At 56.0% G+C, this 16,573-nt stretch overlaps 2 protein-coding genes across 7 annotated transcripts in view; one reads left to right on the plus strand and one right to left on the minus strand.

Annotated features, from left to right (window-relative positions):
- RSPH1 (radial spoke head component 1) overlaps positions 1-3,927 on the minus strand; it is a 30,006-nt gene extending 26,079 nt beyond the window's left edge. For 4 of the 6 annotated variants that reach the window (XR_004288822.1, XR_004288819.1, XM_032356132.1 and 1 more), the window contains exons 1-3: positions 3,746-3,927; positions 1,433-1,546; positions 1,224-1,328 (exon numbers count right to left, since the gene is read on the minus strand). Coding sequence is in view for 4 of the 6 variants with exons in the window: in XM_032356132.1 (XP_032212023.1) it covers positions 1,224-1,328; positions 1,433-1,546; positions 3,746-3,799 (273 nt within the window). In the remaining 2 variants the exon portion in view is untranslated. Of the gene's footprint in view, positions 1-1,222; positions 1,329-1,432; positions 1,547-3,745 lie in introns of all 6 variants that reach the window. The other 2 variants (XM_032356118.1, XM_032356125.1) reach the window with 2 other exon arrangements.
- Positions 3,928-8,291: 4,364 nt separating this feature from the next.
- Positions 8,292-16,573, plus strand: part of SLC37A1 (solute carrier family 37 member 1) — a 70,033-nt gene continuing 61,751 nt past the window's right edge. Inside the window, exons 1-2 of the mRNA XM_032356069.1 lie at positions 8,292-8,335; positions 10,715-10,776. The gene's annotated coding sequence lies outside the window, so the exon portion shown is untranslated. The remainder of the gene's footprint in view (positions 8,336-10,714; positions 10,777-16,573) is intronic.

A 16,573-nucleotide genomic window follows, 5' to 3' on the forward strand; every position in this document is an offset into this window, starting at 1 on the left:
CAGAAATTCCTCTCTAACACGACCAGCACAGGCAGGCCTCCCCTGGCTCTCGGACTCTGGCAGAACCTCTGGTTCAGAATTCCTTGGTTCCACTTTCATTCGGTGATGAGGGAGGCAGCTCGGGCTCGCGCCGAAGGACATGTCCGCACCGGGAGGCGATGCTGCCAGCGGACAAGTACTGAGAGCTCGCCGTCCACCGGGCACGGTTCCCGTGCTCACTCCTCACGCTGCAGACCAGAGAGCTGGGACAGCGAGCAGTGAGGCTCCCTACACAAGCTCACCACGGCTTGTCACCACGGCTCCGGGGTTGCGGTCATAGCTCCCCTGGGAAATCTGATGAAAACTGGATATGTTCTTCCCAGGAAAAGTCCAGAACACAGAATCCTGCATAGTTTCCGAGGGCTCACACCCACTCCCCACTTGTCTGTCTTCCCGGGCTCGTCCCTCACTGGGATCAGATCAACACGGTAGTCACACCGGGTGATGACGGTGTGTAGGGGCAGCCATGGGGTTCTTGGAAATAAGGGAACAAGAATTTCCCTCCCACATAACATTGGCAGGTAAGAAATCGTGGCAAGGGGTGCCTGCGTGGCTCAGTGGGTTAAAGCCTCTGCCTTTGGCTCAGGTCATGATCTCAGGGTCCTGGGATCGAGTCCCGCATCGGGCTCTCTGCTCAGCAGGGAGCCTGCTTCCCCCTCTCTCTCTGCCTGCCTCTCTGCCTACTTGTGATCTCTCTGTGTCAAATAAATAAATAAAATCTTTAAAAAAAAAAAAAGAAAGAAAGAAAGAAAGAAATCGTGGCAGACATGTCTTCCAGCGGCCTTCAACGAAGGAGCCACCAGGTCTAAAGAAACCACGTGTTCGTCAGAAGAGGGACTGGCCAGAAAGGGAAGCAGCAAGTCAACATCAAGGGGCTGAAAGGACAGAGTATCTGAATCAAGGGTCCAGACCCCAGACGCCTGTGTTCCCCCACGGCCTCCCTTGCTTTTGGTACTGAGCACACGGGCTCACAGCTGTGCTGGCTGCAGGGGCAGCCGCCGGTCTGTTCATTAAAGGCCTGTCTGGTCTCTTCGTCAACCCCGTGAACCTAGGAGCACAGCTGTGTTTGTTGAGTGACTGACTGATCTGGAGGACTCGAAGCTCCCTCACGCAGCTCAGCGACCACGACAAGCGACCACATCAACTTTACAACACAAACATCTGCTTTGTGAGCACGTCTTACCTTCATATCTTGAGCCATCTGGGTATATGAAAGTGCCGTGACCATGCTTTTTATTTTGAACGTATTCTCCCATGTACCGAGCACCATTTTTAAACTTGTAGACACCCTGAAACACATTGATTATATACGATTCGTATCATTCCTGTGTTCCGGGGTCACCACCAGAATATTAACCGGAGAAATCTAGCCCCTGAAGGCACCTGTTCTGACCTGGCCATGTCTTTTCCCGTGTTCGTAGTTGCCTTCATACGTGTCCCCGTTGGGCAGTCTTGCTTTCCCGTGTCCATGCCGTTCACCTGCCTCATTCCGCTCCCCCTCGTACTCCTGGGCAGAAGAGACAGGGACTAGGACAGCTACCGCGTATTAATCACTAAGGATGCGTTCAGCGTTTTCATAAGTAATATTTCATGGAATCCATCCCAGTCTTCAGCCCCATCTGACAGGTGAGGTAGGAAACCACACCTGGGCGATGTGGAGCCTTGGTCTAAGGTGATATCCTGGGACCTGTCAAAGGTGGAAGCCTCCCTCGCTCTCTCCAGCATCTGAATTTGCAACTGATCATGATAATCCTCTGCCCTGTGAGTAAAATTGACAAACTGCGGGAAACACGAGGTGCTCCTAATTGTGTTCTCTGTGGGAACAGGCATGAAGTAACAGACGCTGGTGGCATGACCTCAAGCCACATTAGGAATACCTCCCTGTTCCTTCCTCCAATAATCCAGGACTCAAAATGCAAAAAAAACACCTCTTCTTCCAAGGATCTCTGGGGCTGCTGTGGTCTCAGGACCCCTTTCACCATGGGGGCACCTGCGGGACAGGAAGCCACAGGGGGAGCTAAGGACCAGGGCTCAGCTGTCACAAGTGTCCCTAACTCCACTTAGTTAATCTTGTTATCAAGTTTCAACTCCTCAGCGAGAGACTCGAGTTTCAAACACTCGTAGACTAACACGGAAATAATTATGTAGCTTACAAGTAAATCAATTAAAAAAAACTAATACGGGTTTGTAATTCACCTATTTTCTCCTACCCTTCAACAAATAAACATTCCTCAAGCCCCTAGCCATGAGTGCAGAGTGAACATATACATAATAAAAAGGCAAAGGCACAGAGTAACGGTTTGACACGGAGTGGTGTCTGCAAAGAGGGCACCACCAGCTCAGACATACGACTAGGACGTGGGGAAAAAACCATCTGCGGTCTGCCTTTGCCCAGGCAAATCTGTCTAGCTCAGAAATCCATGCTCAGAACGGAAGGTAAACATGTGTGACCTTACCAATTTGTTTCAGGGTTAGTCGAAATCAAAATGTGTAAAAGGTCTCCACTTCGCTCAGAAGACCTCCCAGGGCACCCGACGGGGGTGACCGAATGGGGGAGGGGGGCTCTAAAATGACCCCCGCTGTGATTCAAAGCTAAAGTTATGGGCACAAAAGAGTTACAAATCACCAGGGCTACCTGAGGGGACAAGTTCGAAGTCTTACTGGGCAGATGCTGAAGGTTGGGTTCCCCCAGAAACAGACTCTGAGCAAGTGATGTTTTAAAAGTGTCCCCTGAGAAACCAACAAAGGAGGTGGGGAAACAGACACCAAAGAGGAGGGTGGGTGTGTCAGGAGATGTCCCCACCTGGGCCTCCATGCCCCAGGGATGCTGGAGGGTAAAGCACTGTGGTTTGTCCTCTTTTTAGCACGAGCTGCTGGCTGTCCAGAGAGCATGGATTCCTGGCTTCCAGCCATCCTACTGGCCGGGTGGTTCCACCCGCAGAGGGGCTAGTCTTGAGCAGTGACCAGGACAGAAGCTGGGAGGTGGGCACACCTAGCGAGCAAAAAGTTCTGAGCATCTATCACAGCCGAAGTGGTAGGTTTTTCAGCTAATTCTGAAACTGTCTCCACTCTGTACCCCGAGCACACACGCCGTGGCTGGGGTTCCCACCTGTCAGCCAGGAGACGGTCACCTTGTAGGGTAGAGTGATTAGTCTGGGGACATCCATCTACGTCCGCGCAGAGCACGGCTCCCGCCCGGACGCCAGGCACCCAGCACCGACTCTCTGCTGCCTGCACCGGGAACTAGTCCAGTGACCTGGGTCAGCTCCCACAAGAGCGAAGAGAGCCCATAGGATTCCAGGCTTGCAGGGTGGAAGCCTCGCTGAGAGCCCCTCGCATCTCTCGAAGGACCCCGCGAAGCCCTTCCCTCCACCCCCTTGATCCTGAGGCGCAGGCTCCGGGGCAGGACCCAGCGCCCTGCGGGCTCGCCAGAGCGGAGTGACCCGCCGGCCTCGGAGGGCGCCCGGATGGAGACCAGCAGCAGGCGGGGGATGTTCCCAGAGGCTGGACTGGGAAGTCTTCGCCTTTAACGGGAGGCGGGATGCGGAGGGAGGAGGCGGCGAGGAGGGATGTGGCAAGAGGACGTCAGCGGGGCACCTTCCATCGCCAACGTCCCGGGCGCGGCGCGGCGGTGGCCGGTGCGGTCCCGGTCCCCGGCTGGCCTCCGCGGGGCGCCCGGGAAGCCCCCCGCCCCCGGAGCGCTCACCCCAAGGTCATTCTCTCCCTCCTCCTCCAACTCCTCCGAGCCCAAGTCCGACATGCCCTCGCCCGGGTCTCGGTCCTCGCCGCCACCAGCGCGTCTCCAGTCGGTAGGTCCCCGCCGCCCGCACCGCCGCGTCCGCCGTCGCTATGGAGACGAGGTCCGCCCCGCCTCCCCCCTGGCGCGGGCGCCGGGGAGCGGACGGGAGGGGCGGGGCGGAGTCACCGGCCGCGTTCGGGTGCTGTCATAGCAACGGGAAGGGGCGCCCGGGCCTAGCGGGAAGGGGCGGGGCGGGAGGGCGTGGGGCGGAGCCACTGACCGCTTTCGGTGCTGTCATAGCAACGGGAGGGAACCTCGACCAATCGGCGCCCGGGAAGAGGGAGGGGGCGGACTAGGGATGGATTCGTCGCCCACCCGCGGTCTAGCGGGGACCCAGTGTGGCTGGCCCCGGCGGCCGGCTGCCGGCTGGTGCGGCGGGCTGCCGGCTGGTGCGGTCACGAGGGGCCGCCTTTGGATCGGGGCCCTAAAGACGTGGGGCACAGACGACGCACGGGGGCCCGCCCTGGGCAGGGCTTCACCTCTGCCTGCGCTGAGCCCTGACCCTTCCGACCTGGCCCCTTGGCTTCTTGGGTCCCTCCCTGGGCCCTGCCTGCTCCTCCCCACCTTCTGGGCTCTCCCGACCCTTCGGTGTTGGCGTCCGGAGAGATCTGTCCGCCGAGAGCTTTTCTCTGACACAGGGAGTCAGTGTGGGGGCGCGTCCACGCGGATGCCCTTAAGAGTTTGACATCTCTTCTCCACCCCGAGCCTGGGTCCAGTCCCCTCTCTACCCCAAGAAAGGACTTCAAGTCCATGTATCATCTACCGCCTGTCGTCCGTCCACCTGTCCATCCTCCGTCTAGCTCTCAGCCCCCACAGCACCGAGGAAAGTGTTTTTCCCACAGCAGACGCTCAGCCAAGCCACTGAAATCAGTCCACGGGGCCGTTAGATTCCCGGTGAGATGGAAATATGGTCGAGGTCTTTCTTCCTCAGTGGTACTTAACAGAATCTCTATTTTGTGTGTGTGAATAGACAAAGACCACCCAAATGAACAAGCAAACACCATGTATTCGGAGCTTGCCCTAGCCAGGAAGTCAGCCACCATCACTTGCATTTGGACGGAGCTCATGGGCAGGCAAAGGCGAGGCAAAGCTTACAGTGGAAAAGAGCGGGGTCTCTAGGTGTGCCCCGATTGGAGGCTGTTAGTCCAGGGAAGCTGTGGGTGTCCCACTAGAAGTGGGATATTCTGTGTGACTGGTGAGCAATGCATATTGAACCTTCTCTGGTTGGTCCGAAGCTGGACATGGGCACGACGATGACAAAATTGCTCAGTTATTGATCAAGTCCTGGCCACTGGTTACAGGGGTTAGTGTTTGCCCCTAGATCACTTGGAGGAGATAGCAGACTGACTTCCTACAAGTCTGACTTAACAGCACCCTGGCTTCCTGGACTGGTTACTACAGATAATGGGTTGGTTTCCTGGGCTGTAGCTTATGGCTCAGAATTCTGTTTTTCTGTATGCTTTGGCCTTTGTACATTTGCATATCCAATTTCTAATGAGTTTTTGCAAATGACACAAATAGCTGTCATCTCAAATCTAAATATTGTTGGGGTTTTTTGGAGTTTTAATACCTTGAACAATAACAATAACCCAATCATTTTATTTCTTCAAACCTAATATTTAAGTATTAAAAGTTTGATCTAAATGGATGGGAAACAGGTCTTAAAGTCATCATTGTTCTCGGTGAAGACATGACTCTCCTAAAGCCAGAATGTTCGAGTTCTAATTCTGGGTTCCCATGGCTTTGGTGACCTCGGGTAATTCACCTGCCCTCTGAACCTTGGATTCCTATTTTGTAAACTGGAGAGGATAAGCCCTTCTGCTCTCAAGGAGCTGTCATGGGGATCAAAAATATTATTTTATTAACATATTGTTATTTATTATGAAAGCTACCTAATGTAAACAAAACTATTACAAAGAAATCACATATCATTCAAAAAAAGTTCCCCTCACGCCCACTCCAAGGTGTGTTGTTTCTTGTTGCTGTGGGGGTAGGGGTAGGGGTGGCTGAGGAAACAGTTTGATCCTGCCGACAGACAGCCGACAGCCTTACAGAGTACCAAACCCGTGAGGGGAAGCATCCACGGAACTCCCAGATCACGCGTGCTTTCCAGCCTGTCCCTCAGAACAATGACATAATGGAAGCTAGTGATCTTAACCTAATGTCAGTCCCAAACACTTCACTTACTGAAAAAAGACAATTAACAAGCAAGTTAACACCCAAGTCCCTACAGTTAGCACTATTTGTTAGTTGCAAAGAAAAAAGATTATAAACACCAAAATTTAACAGTTTTTCTTGTGGGGAAAAGCGAAGTGTTTGGGGAATGGATGGTCATGATCTCCTTTATACTTGGCAGTTGCCACATTTAGTACAATTAAGCATGTCTTTTTATAAGAAAATGTCAAAAATATTTTAAATACTAGAAATCCGGGGTGGCAATTGGTCATTCAAATACATGTTAGCGTTTTTGCAAGTGAAAACGAAGGTCAGAAATTCCACTTTCGGACTTGCTCTAACGATGACAGTGATGGAAGTCTGCTAGGTGTCCAGCTCCGCGCCCGCTGTTTTATGTGAATTGTCCTGTTAAGTCCTCGCGGTCGTCCCCCAGCGCCCGGCCACGGAAAGGAAGCGCTGGGAGGTACCATCTTCGCTCCAGGGTGAAGAGCCAGCGGGATTCAAAGCCGTTGCTGCCCTCACTGCTCGCCCGGCCTCCCACATCTCTGGTTTAAAGGAGTAACTGGTTTTCTGGGATGGCCCGAAACCACCTCCCAGGCAGAGGCGCGGCGGCTCCGTGAGCTTAGACTGAGGAACCCCAAGCGTCTTAAGCCCCTGTTCAGGATCCCATCGCAGGGAGCAACTGGGCACCGGCCGGACATGGAGCTCGTGAGTCCTGGAGCTTACGACGCGACTGACCTCTCCTGCAGAGAGTCAGTTACCGCCTCATCGTTCAGTCCACGGCAGTGTCACCCCGTCCCCCACCGTCAGTCCACGGCGGCGTCACCCCGCCCCCCATCGTCAGTCCCCGGCGGCGTCACCGCGTCCCCCATCGTCAGTCCACGGCGGCGTCACCGCGTCCCCCCATCGTCAGTCCACGGCGGCGTCACCCCGCCCCCCACCGTCAGTCCACGGCGGCGTCACCCCATCCCCCATCGTCAGTCCACGGCGGCGTCACCCCGCCCCCCACCGTCAGTCCACGGCGGCGTCACCGCGTCCCCCACCGTCAGTCCACGGCGGCGTCACCGCGTCCCCCATCGTCAGTCCACGGCGGCGTCACCGCGTCCCCCATCGTCAGTCCACGGCGGCGTCACCGCGTCCCCCATCGTCAGTCCACGGCGGCGTCACCCCGCCCCCCACCGTCAGTCCACGGCGGCGTCACCGCGTCCCCCACCGTCAGTCCACGGCGGCGTCACCGCGTCCCCCCATCGTCAGTCCACGGCGGCGTCACCGCGTCCCCCCATCGTCAGTCCACGGCGGCGTCACCGCGTCCCCCCATCGTCAGTCCACGGCGGCGTCACCGCGTCCCCCACCGTCAGTCCACGGCGGCGTCACCGCGTCCCCCATCGTCAGTCCCCGGCGGCGTCACCCCGTCCCCCATCGTCAGTCCACGGCGGCGTCACCGCGTCCCCCATCGTCAGTCCCCGGCGGCGTCACCCCGTCCCCCATCGTCAGTCCACGGCGGCGTCACCGCGTCCCCCACCGTCAGTCCACGGCGGCGTCACCGCGTCCCCCCATCGTCAGTCCACGGCGGCGTCACCCCGTCCCCCATCGTCAGTCCACGGCGGCGTCACCCCGTCCCCCATCGTCAGTCCACGGCGGCGTCACCGCGTCCCCCATCGTCAGTCCACGGCGGTGTCACGCGCCGCAGGTCCGGCAGGGCCTGAAGAAGCGAGACGGCCGCGTCCCCAGCCTCCCGCGGCGACGCCGGACCCGATCCAGACTGCGCCGCCCGGAACCGCTCGGACAGACCGCGGAGTCCCGGGAGGCTTCCTCGGGCCCGGCGGATTCTCCGCAGCCCCAGACGCCCTGACCCCTGACCCCGGGTGACCCCGACGGCCTGGGGGTCACACAGGCAGCGCTTTCAAACTCCGAGGAAGGCCTCGAAACGCCTCCTTAACTCGTCTTGCTCCTTTCTTCGTGGGCAGGAGGGGCAAAAGGGCGAGCACAGCCGAAGGCGGTGTCCTCACGGGAAAGGAAGGAAGAACCTCCCCCGCCTCTGAAAACCCTTTCCAGGGAGACCCCGAGCATAACCTCCCACCGTGCTCCGCCAGGCCTTCCCGTCAGCCCCCGCGAGGCGTTTTCCGTCGTCTACGAGAGAGCCTTTCCCATCAGCCCCCGCGAGGGATTTCCCATCAGCCCCCGAGAGGGATTTCCCATAACCCCCCAGCCGGGAGCTTGCGCAGACGCGTCCCTCGGTGCCGGCGAGAGGGCGGCGACGGCCGCGCCGCGGGTGAGTGGAGAGCGGGAGGGTCCGCCGGTCCGCCCGGCTCCATTTCCCCGGTGAGAAATTCTCTCTTGCCTTTCCCAGCAGACCCGACACAGACGCGCCTCTCGCTACCGCCCTGCCCTCCTCCAAAACGAACGAGCGAGGGGAACGCGGGCCGGGCCGGCCCGCCGGTGAGGGCCCTGGGGGCCCTCGGGATTGCTCCGGAGGGGCCGGAAGTGCTGGCCGCCCCCGGGGTCTGCCCCTCCTCCCACGCCGTTCCGGCCACCGCCCGGCGGGGGCTGTAGGCCTGGCAGTTGCCACGGCGACGAGCTGCGCCCCTGAGCCTGTCCCTTCCGAGCCCTAGAGGACCCGCCTGAAGCGGCCCTGAGGACCGGGGGACCGGAAGACCGCACGCAGGCCTGTGCGGTGTGGTTGAGGCTGCAGCAGCCGCCCCGAGAATAAGCCGGGCCGCTTCATAGAGGATTCGGACCCGTCTTCACCGTGGAAATGTCGCGCTGTCCGTTAGGGCTGCTTCGGTCCCGGCCGCGTAGACGGGCACCGCGCGTTCCCCGGTGCAGGCCACGGTGCGCCGCCGCCGATCGCGCGCCGAGACCCCTTAGGAGCAGGGATGGCAGCTTGTCTTTTTAGAACAGAACTGTAGTGGCGTTTGGTGGCTACGCGCCAGGTGCCAGGCTGGACTGCGAACCCCTCTTCGAGGTTCTGAAGGCCGCGTGCCCATCTCTGAAATGGAGGTGCGGCCGCTGCCCTCCGAGCGCTGCTGCGGTGTCCGCGTGAAATGTTCCCGGGGAGCCTGGCGCGCAGTGAGGGGGCGTCGGCGACCCCCGCTCACACCGTGCTTGCGGCTCCTGTAGTCCGCCGGAGCCGCCTGCCCGCCGGTCTGCGGGGAACTTCCAGCTCCGTTTGGTCTTCGTGATTTTCAGCCATCCTTCCTTCCGGAAGAGGATCAAACCGCCGAGGATGGCTCGGCCAGGTGCTCGCTTGTGGGGTCAGAAGTCAGTCTGTGCTGGAGACTCGCGTCCAGTAGCCCGAGGTCCGCGAGGGCGCGAAGGGACCGCAGTCCTTGCGGTTCCAGGTGACCACTTGGAAGTTCATGGCTCCCCTGCAGGTGGCAGCCAGCAAAGAGGAAACAGCCGGCCACATGCACCCCCACCGGAGTTATGTGGGTTAATGGAGCGATGTCGGGACGCTGTCATCAAGACACAAACCAGTGCTCCTCCCCCCGGGAAGTGAACCCATTCAGTAACGCAGCCCAGCCGGTGGGGCACAGAGGTTCCGGGAGTCAGCAGGGCTGCAGACGAGATGTCCAGAAACCGGGCAGACTAGGGTTTTATGTTGGCAGCCACTCAAGGGAAGAGCCTGCAGCTCGTCCCCACCCGCTCTGTGGTCACACAGCACAGAGCAAGTGTTCGACGCCACATGCTTACCAAATTGCATGTTGGGTATCATTTTGCAACACAACTGTAGTTTGTGCAACACTTGGAGAAGAGAGAAAAAGTAGAGCATATCAGTGTTTTGTTCCTTTTATCAGTCTGGTTGAGAATCTTGGTTTTTTTCCCTTCTTTTTATTATTTTTATTTATTTATTTATTCATCTTATTTTTTATTCTTTCTTGATTCTCCTTACATCAGATTCAGTTTTCCAGGGGCTCTCTCAATACCTCAGTGAAGTAATTGTAGCTGAGCATGTGCTGAGCCCCTGGGTTGTCTATTAGGGGGCTCTGAGGAACAAGAAAAATGGACAAACCTGTCTGGGACAAATTTAGCATTAATGCACGCTCTTTAAAAAGTTACCAAAACTCTGATCCCCTGTGGCTTCCTCTGGATCCGTTATTCTAAAACAGTGTCATTCTTAAAAGCTAGTGGGTATGTAAGGCCGGTTCTACTCTGGTACCAAAGATGACCTTGCGGGGGGCCGTGGTGGTGGAGGGTGAGGCCAAGGTTCAAGGGACTGTACCTTCCGGGGCTTAAAGATGCATCAGGCTCTCCGAGGCAGGTGCAGGGGAAGAGCCTGCAAGCCAAGTGACCTTTCCCGGAATAAGGCTTGCCCTGCCCAACTTGCGGGAAGGTCATGAGGATAGAATGAGATCATGAGGATGAAATGCTCGGGAAAGGCCACGTGCTGTAGAAATGGAATGTGTGTACTCAGCTCGGGTTTTAAATCAGTGATCACACACTGCTTGATCCGTACGGAACAATGCACGTTCCCATGTGTCGGTGATGGGACACAGTAAGATGGTGAACCCCTGTGAACCTGCTCCCCAAAATGAGGAAGCAAAGGAGGAGATAAGTAGAATCACTGTGAACGTCTGAGTGCAAAGATCTCTGTCCACACCTCAAATCCCGCTGTGCAGGATTCAGTTTTGGAGGAGCTGAGGGGTCCTGGGCCAGGAGGAAGAGGAGGGAGACTAAACACTGCCCTGTGTTGCCTCCTAGGATGGCCGGTCCCGTGTCGCTGTCCAGTGGAGTGACTGATGCTCGAGGACCCCTCGCCTGCTGTAAGTCATTTTTCCCGGCTCATTTGGTGGGCAGAACCGCATCTCATGGTGCCTTTATTTTGTCCTTCTGAGGATAAGCGCTTCCCCCATAGGCTTATTCTTCACCTGCGTTGTCCGTGTGTAATTCTTCAGATGGTCTTGCTACAGGACTCCCTCCCAGAACAGTGAATCTTCTCTCTTTCTGGAACGCAATTCTCACATTTCTCTACCTGGTGAACTGCTCTTCACCTTGAACATCGGACCCAGATGCAACCTCCTGGGGACGCTGTCCTACCTGCTTCCAGCCCTTGGCACCCCCCTTCTCTCGGCTTCCGCTGCAGTCCTCGCACCCCTGTGACTTGTGTTTCCACAGGTCAGCCTCCTGCCATGCCCCAGGGCCTTGGCCCCCACAGTCTAGCACAGAGCCTGCCATGCAGTCAAGGCTCACATTATTAAAAATTACTAAGTGATGTTGGCAAAGTCGGTAAAATGCGGTGAAGTACGCAGCCACTTACTGGCATTTTGGTGTGAATCCTTCCAGGCCTTAAAATGCACATATGATTGTACTTAATTGGAACGGTTTCCTTTATCACTTGCTGTTTTCAGGGGCTCTTACACAGTAAACACATCAGCTTCTTCAGAAGTGCTTTAAATAACAGCAGTATTTCACCTTGAGGGCCTGTCAGCATCATCTTGACTCAGTCAAAGTTTGATAATAGAATGAATGGAAATGTTTAATTCAGGTTTGAAGGCGGTCGGGAGCGTTCCTTAAGGAGATCGCACTCGTTTACTAAGAAAATACCGTCTCCGGGTTGTTCCGGGACCTCATTCATCCGGCCCTGGGGTGACCACCGAAAGCACTTCCTCGGCTCTGGGCGCTACCTGCCCTCTGCTCGGGTGCCCTGCTTCTTTGTGCATCTTTCTCTCCTCCCAGGGCCTGGCTTTTAATGGCCCAGCTGGTAGGGCAAGGCTTTAAGCCGCTGTGGACCAAATACCCTAGTCAGAGCGCAAGAAGCCTTTTCCCTCCCCCTCCACGACGAGAGCCAGGAAGATTTTACAGGGGGCTGGCGGTTTAAGATTTCCTAGGACTGGCATCCATGCCATCTGAGCCTTAAAACTTGGCCCCGAGGACCGGGCTGGGGTCCACTTTGGGCCCCGCTAGGCTCCTGGCCACCAGCTCTGGGCTTTGCCACAACTCCTGACCTCAGTGTTGTTGACTTCTGGGGCTGGGTGCGTGGCCTCTGGGTAGGGACCCTCTGCATTTTCCCCGCTGCACGAGAACAGAAATGGAAAAATCCGCACGTATGAAGCAAGTTCATTTGTTCACCAGTGCATTCCTTGATTAGTTCCTTACTACATCCAAAATATTGTTGGTTTTCCAGAAGTGACGATATCAAAGAAAATGTGATTTTTATGTGATTTTTTTTTCTTTTTTAAAGATATTATTTATTTGACACACAAAGAGCGATCACAAGTAGTCAGAGAGGCAGGCGGTGGTGCGGTGAGGGGGGGGGAGGAGCAGGCTCCCTGCTGAGCAGAGAACCCGACCCAATGTGGGCTTGATCCCAGGACCCTGAAGTCATTACCTGAGACAAAGGCAGAGACTTAACCCACAGAACCACCCAGGTGCTCCATGATTTTTTTTTTTCCTGAAAGAGTTTTTATATTGTTGTAACCGGAGGTTTTGTAACATGTTTAAGGGTTTGGGGGCTGGGGTGTTTGGTGGCTTGAAGGTCTCTGTAGTTACCTGCCGCCTAGGTGGCAAGCTCCTGAGAATAGCATCCGTCCTTCTCTCTTTGTAACATAGACAGCGTCACGCAGAGCCAAGCGCTTGGTTGCTCGGCGACCCACATTAGAGAAGACACTAAGGAGCATTCCAGGGTGACACATCTAATACCTGCTGCTGGGCAAGGCAAGGCGGGCGGGCAGCACCCTTGCAGGGAGACCGCAGGCGCTGGCGGTCAGTCCCCTCTGATCCCCCTCCCCCAATGTGACCAGGCGTGTCCCCTCACAGATGCTCCTGAGTTTGCCGGTGGGAGGGCGGTGGCTGAGACATAATGATCCACAGGACCTTAGTAGGCACATTGGGATTTAAAACTCGTGTTCACTTTTTGCTGCATAATCCAGCCTTAACGGGACTTACGTTAAAGACAGGAGGTGGGAGCTCAAACTGCATTTTTAGAAGAAAATGGCAGGTCAGCCGCGCACACTGCTGAAAGGGACTTTGTAGCTAGTTCTCTCTTGCCCGGGCACCTGGGGCATGGCCACGGATCATGGCACATTCATACAGACCTGCTGTGCCTTCTGGCACTTAACGTCACCACTGCCCACCTGGGAACAGTCACTCAACGGCAGGGGTTCCTCGAGGGTCTCCTGGGTGCCAGGCTTGATTCTAGGTGGTGAGGATTCATTGATGGACAAATGGATAAAAAATCTCTGCCCTCACAGAGCCCCCATCCCAACATGTGACCTCTTTCACCTCCGGATCAGCCACAGGACGTCCCTGTAGCTGGCTGGCGCCCAGGAGGACAGTGATGTTCCTGCCCTGCCGTGATACACACAGTGAAGGGGGGGACCTGCAGGACATGCTTAACACTGGAAGCTGTCCATTCTGTTCATTATCAACATTAATAATTGAACAGAATCACTTTGCGCCCCTCCTGCTGGAAGTCTGACTTTCTGATGAGTGGAGACGTAAACGAAGCTTCTCTTCTCCCCACTAAGTAAGCAGGTTCTGGTCTTACCTGTCCCTCCCTCTCGGTCAGTGCTTTCATGCTTTCTAACCTTGCTGCATTCTCTCAAGCTCTGAAGTCCAGACTTGCCAAAAGCGCCCTCCAAAGAGGTTCTCCCCCAGGGATGTCTGTTGCTTTCCCCAATGTGCTGTGACCTGGCCTCCTGGTTCCTTCGCAGACCCCGAGCTCTTGGGCAGAAGGTCCTTGTTCTAAACCTTCCTTCCCGTTGCAGCTGCTGGCACAGGGCGTCTTTGGCACACAGTAGGGTCTCACGCTTCGTGGGTCTTTCTCATGGAAGACCGAACCTTCTAGGTGTCAGAATCACCCCTTTCTCAATGCCAGGGGAAAGGAGGGACTCCTCCCTGCAAATTGGAGGAGGCGGGGTGACAAAAGCTGACCCTTCAGCTGAGAGCTGCCCACCTTTGTCCTCTCCGTGTCACTCAGGCCACAGACACACTCCATCACACACGCACACTGGCACGGATAGAAACTTAACGACCTCATTACTCTGCTGGAGGCCAGCAGTACCCACCCGCAGCCCTCCAGGCAGTGTTCGCTGCAGGTTCGCTTAAATCCTCTTCATTTTCCTCAAACCCCCGAGGCTACCTCCTCCCTCCATTTCAGCAACTGACTTGATCTTCTGCAACAGGGGAACGTAGGTGAGAGCTCCCAGCTCCTGCCTGTCCACCTAAAATGACCTCTGTCTGCGTCTGTCCTTTTCCCGTGGTCCCTTCTCCATCTCGGGGTTCGTTTCTTTTCACACGTTTTGGATTCCTTGTCTTTCTGCCTCAGGCGGGACACACGTCCTTTAAGCTGACGGCCCTCTTTCCTGTGCACGCGGACTCCCGTCCTGATTTCTGGATTCTGTAGGACAGGCAGCTCCTGAGAGAAACGGCTGCTTCCAGGTCTGGGGCGCATGGGTGAGATACACTTGGAACATCGTATCACACCGGAAAACAAGGATATTATCAAAGCACCAAGTCGTGGCAGAAGGACTCGGCCAGTGAGAGGAGGCTCCCACCGGGAGCGCCTGGGTGGCTGCTGTCCTGTTGAGTGTCTGACTCCTGGTATCAGATCGGGATCTCAGGGTTGTGAGATCAAGCCCCACATCAGGCTCTGCGCTCAACACAGAGCGCAGGACTCCCTCTCCCTCTGCCTCTGCCCCTGCTCTCTCCTCTTTTTCTCTCTCAAATAAATTTTAAAAATATTTTAAAAAAGAAGAAGAGGAGGCTCTCACCAGCCAAGATGGGCAAATGAGATGAACGCATATCACAGGGCAGAACAACATGGAAGGAAACATAACTTTTGAGGCATGCTAGAAAACCAAGTCCTTGTTTTGACAAGTAGCAGAGAATGGAAGGAATCCCGGTTTTATCCTGCCTTTCCTACCTGAACCACACCTCAGAGTTAGCTAAGTAGCTGGTGAGGACAAGTCTGTCTCCGTGAAATGTGCTACAGAGAAAGAGAACTCACTAATTCTGTGACTCTCACTTCCAAGGAAGAGTGGACTTCGGCAGGGAACACCGACTATCACCCATGTCGCGCTCCTCACTGCCCAACCTGATGGTGCCTCAAGATCTCACTGCCAAGTTCAGGAAGGGCAGTGGGCAAGAGAACACGTTCGATCATATCACGAAGACGGAGCCAGCCCCACACAGAGTGTGGGAAACTGTAGGACAAACCGCCCGGCCCCTGCAACCACGGGAACAAAGTGTCAGGGGCAGAGAGAGAGAGGCACAGGGCAAATACCCAGATGGGGAGATCCAGGGGACGCATCCGGGCAATACGTGCGCGGTCTGCTTGAGTCCCCCTTTAAAAACGAGATAGAGGGCGAGAACATGTGTAACACCAGCAGGGAGCTGAGAGCACTGGCTGGGTATTGGATGCAGTTCTGGGCTTGCTTTTGTTTGGGGGGAGCCTTGATGAATAGGCTGAGACTGTATCTTTTAGAGATACAGACTGAAAAGTTACAGATCCAATGCTACAGTGTCTGGGGCTTGCTGCAAAATACTACCTGGGCAGGAAGGGGGTCGAACAAGGAGGAGACTCATTTGGCCACGTATTGGTAGTCGATGAAATCGAGTGATGGGCACCTGGGGCTTCCTTCCAGCGTTCTCTCAACTTCTACATACGATCGAAAACGTCCAGGCGTTTAAAACCTGTGCTTCCTGCTCCCCAAGTCCTTCTCAAGCTTTGGACTCCTTTCTCCTCCCAGTCACAGCCAACCTTCCTGAAATGACTGTCTGCTTTCTCCTGCCTCCTCTTCCTCGCTCCCCACTCAGTCCTGCCCCACAGCGGTCGCCCACCCCCGTGGAAGCTGCAGTCCCCCTTCTTCTTAGCGAAGCCTGTAAACTTGACTTCTGTGCAGCATCTGACTCTGTGGCCCCCTCCATCCCCTTCTGGAAACTGCCTGCCTTGGGCCCTTGGACATCACCCTCTTCTGGCCTTTCCCACTACTCCCATCTGCCTGGCCCCTAAGTGTTGGTACCTCTGGAACCTCCTGCCTGGGCAAGGTTCTACTCCCCTGTTGTCCATTTTTGCCTATACCCAGCCTCCCTCACTAGCTTAGGATCCAGTGACTCTGAAGCCACACCTCCAGCCCTGGTCAGCATCTCCACTGAGAGGTCCCCTGGGAACTAGCTGCTCAACAAGTACAAATAAATTCCTTTCCCACCCGCCCCACCAAGGGCAATACGCTCTGTGTGCCTCTCTCCATGAGGACACCACCATTCATTTAGCTGCCCAAGCCTGACGCCTGGGGGCCAGCCCCAGCTCGCTTCTCTCCTTGTCCCCTAGACCTTTCTCCCATCCATGTTCCCCACCTGCCATAATCTCCAGCCATCCCTGCTCCTCGACCAGCCTGCTGCCTTGCTTCTCAGGCTTCCGTGCATGCTGGGTTCGCTCTGCATGACCGTGTCCCTTCTCTGCCCATGCTCTTGGCCAACCCCTTGTATGCTCCCGAGACATTATCTCCTGTGACCAGCTAGCCAGATCAGGTGACCCTCTTTTGCACCCTGTGTTTGCCGCTATAATGTAACCGTGTTGTGATTGCTGGTTATCTGTGTGACTTATTCCCTAACCAGATG

This window comes from Mustela erminea, chromosome 1 (genome assembly GCF_009829155.1).
Source record: "Mustela erminea isolate mMusErm1 chromosome 1, mMusErm1.Pri, whole genome shotgun sequence".
NCBI classification, from domain to species: domain Eukaryota; kingdom Metazoa; phylum Chordata; class Mammalia; order Carnivora; family Mustelidae; genus Mustela; species Mustela erminea.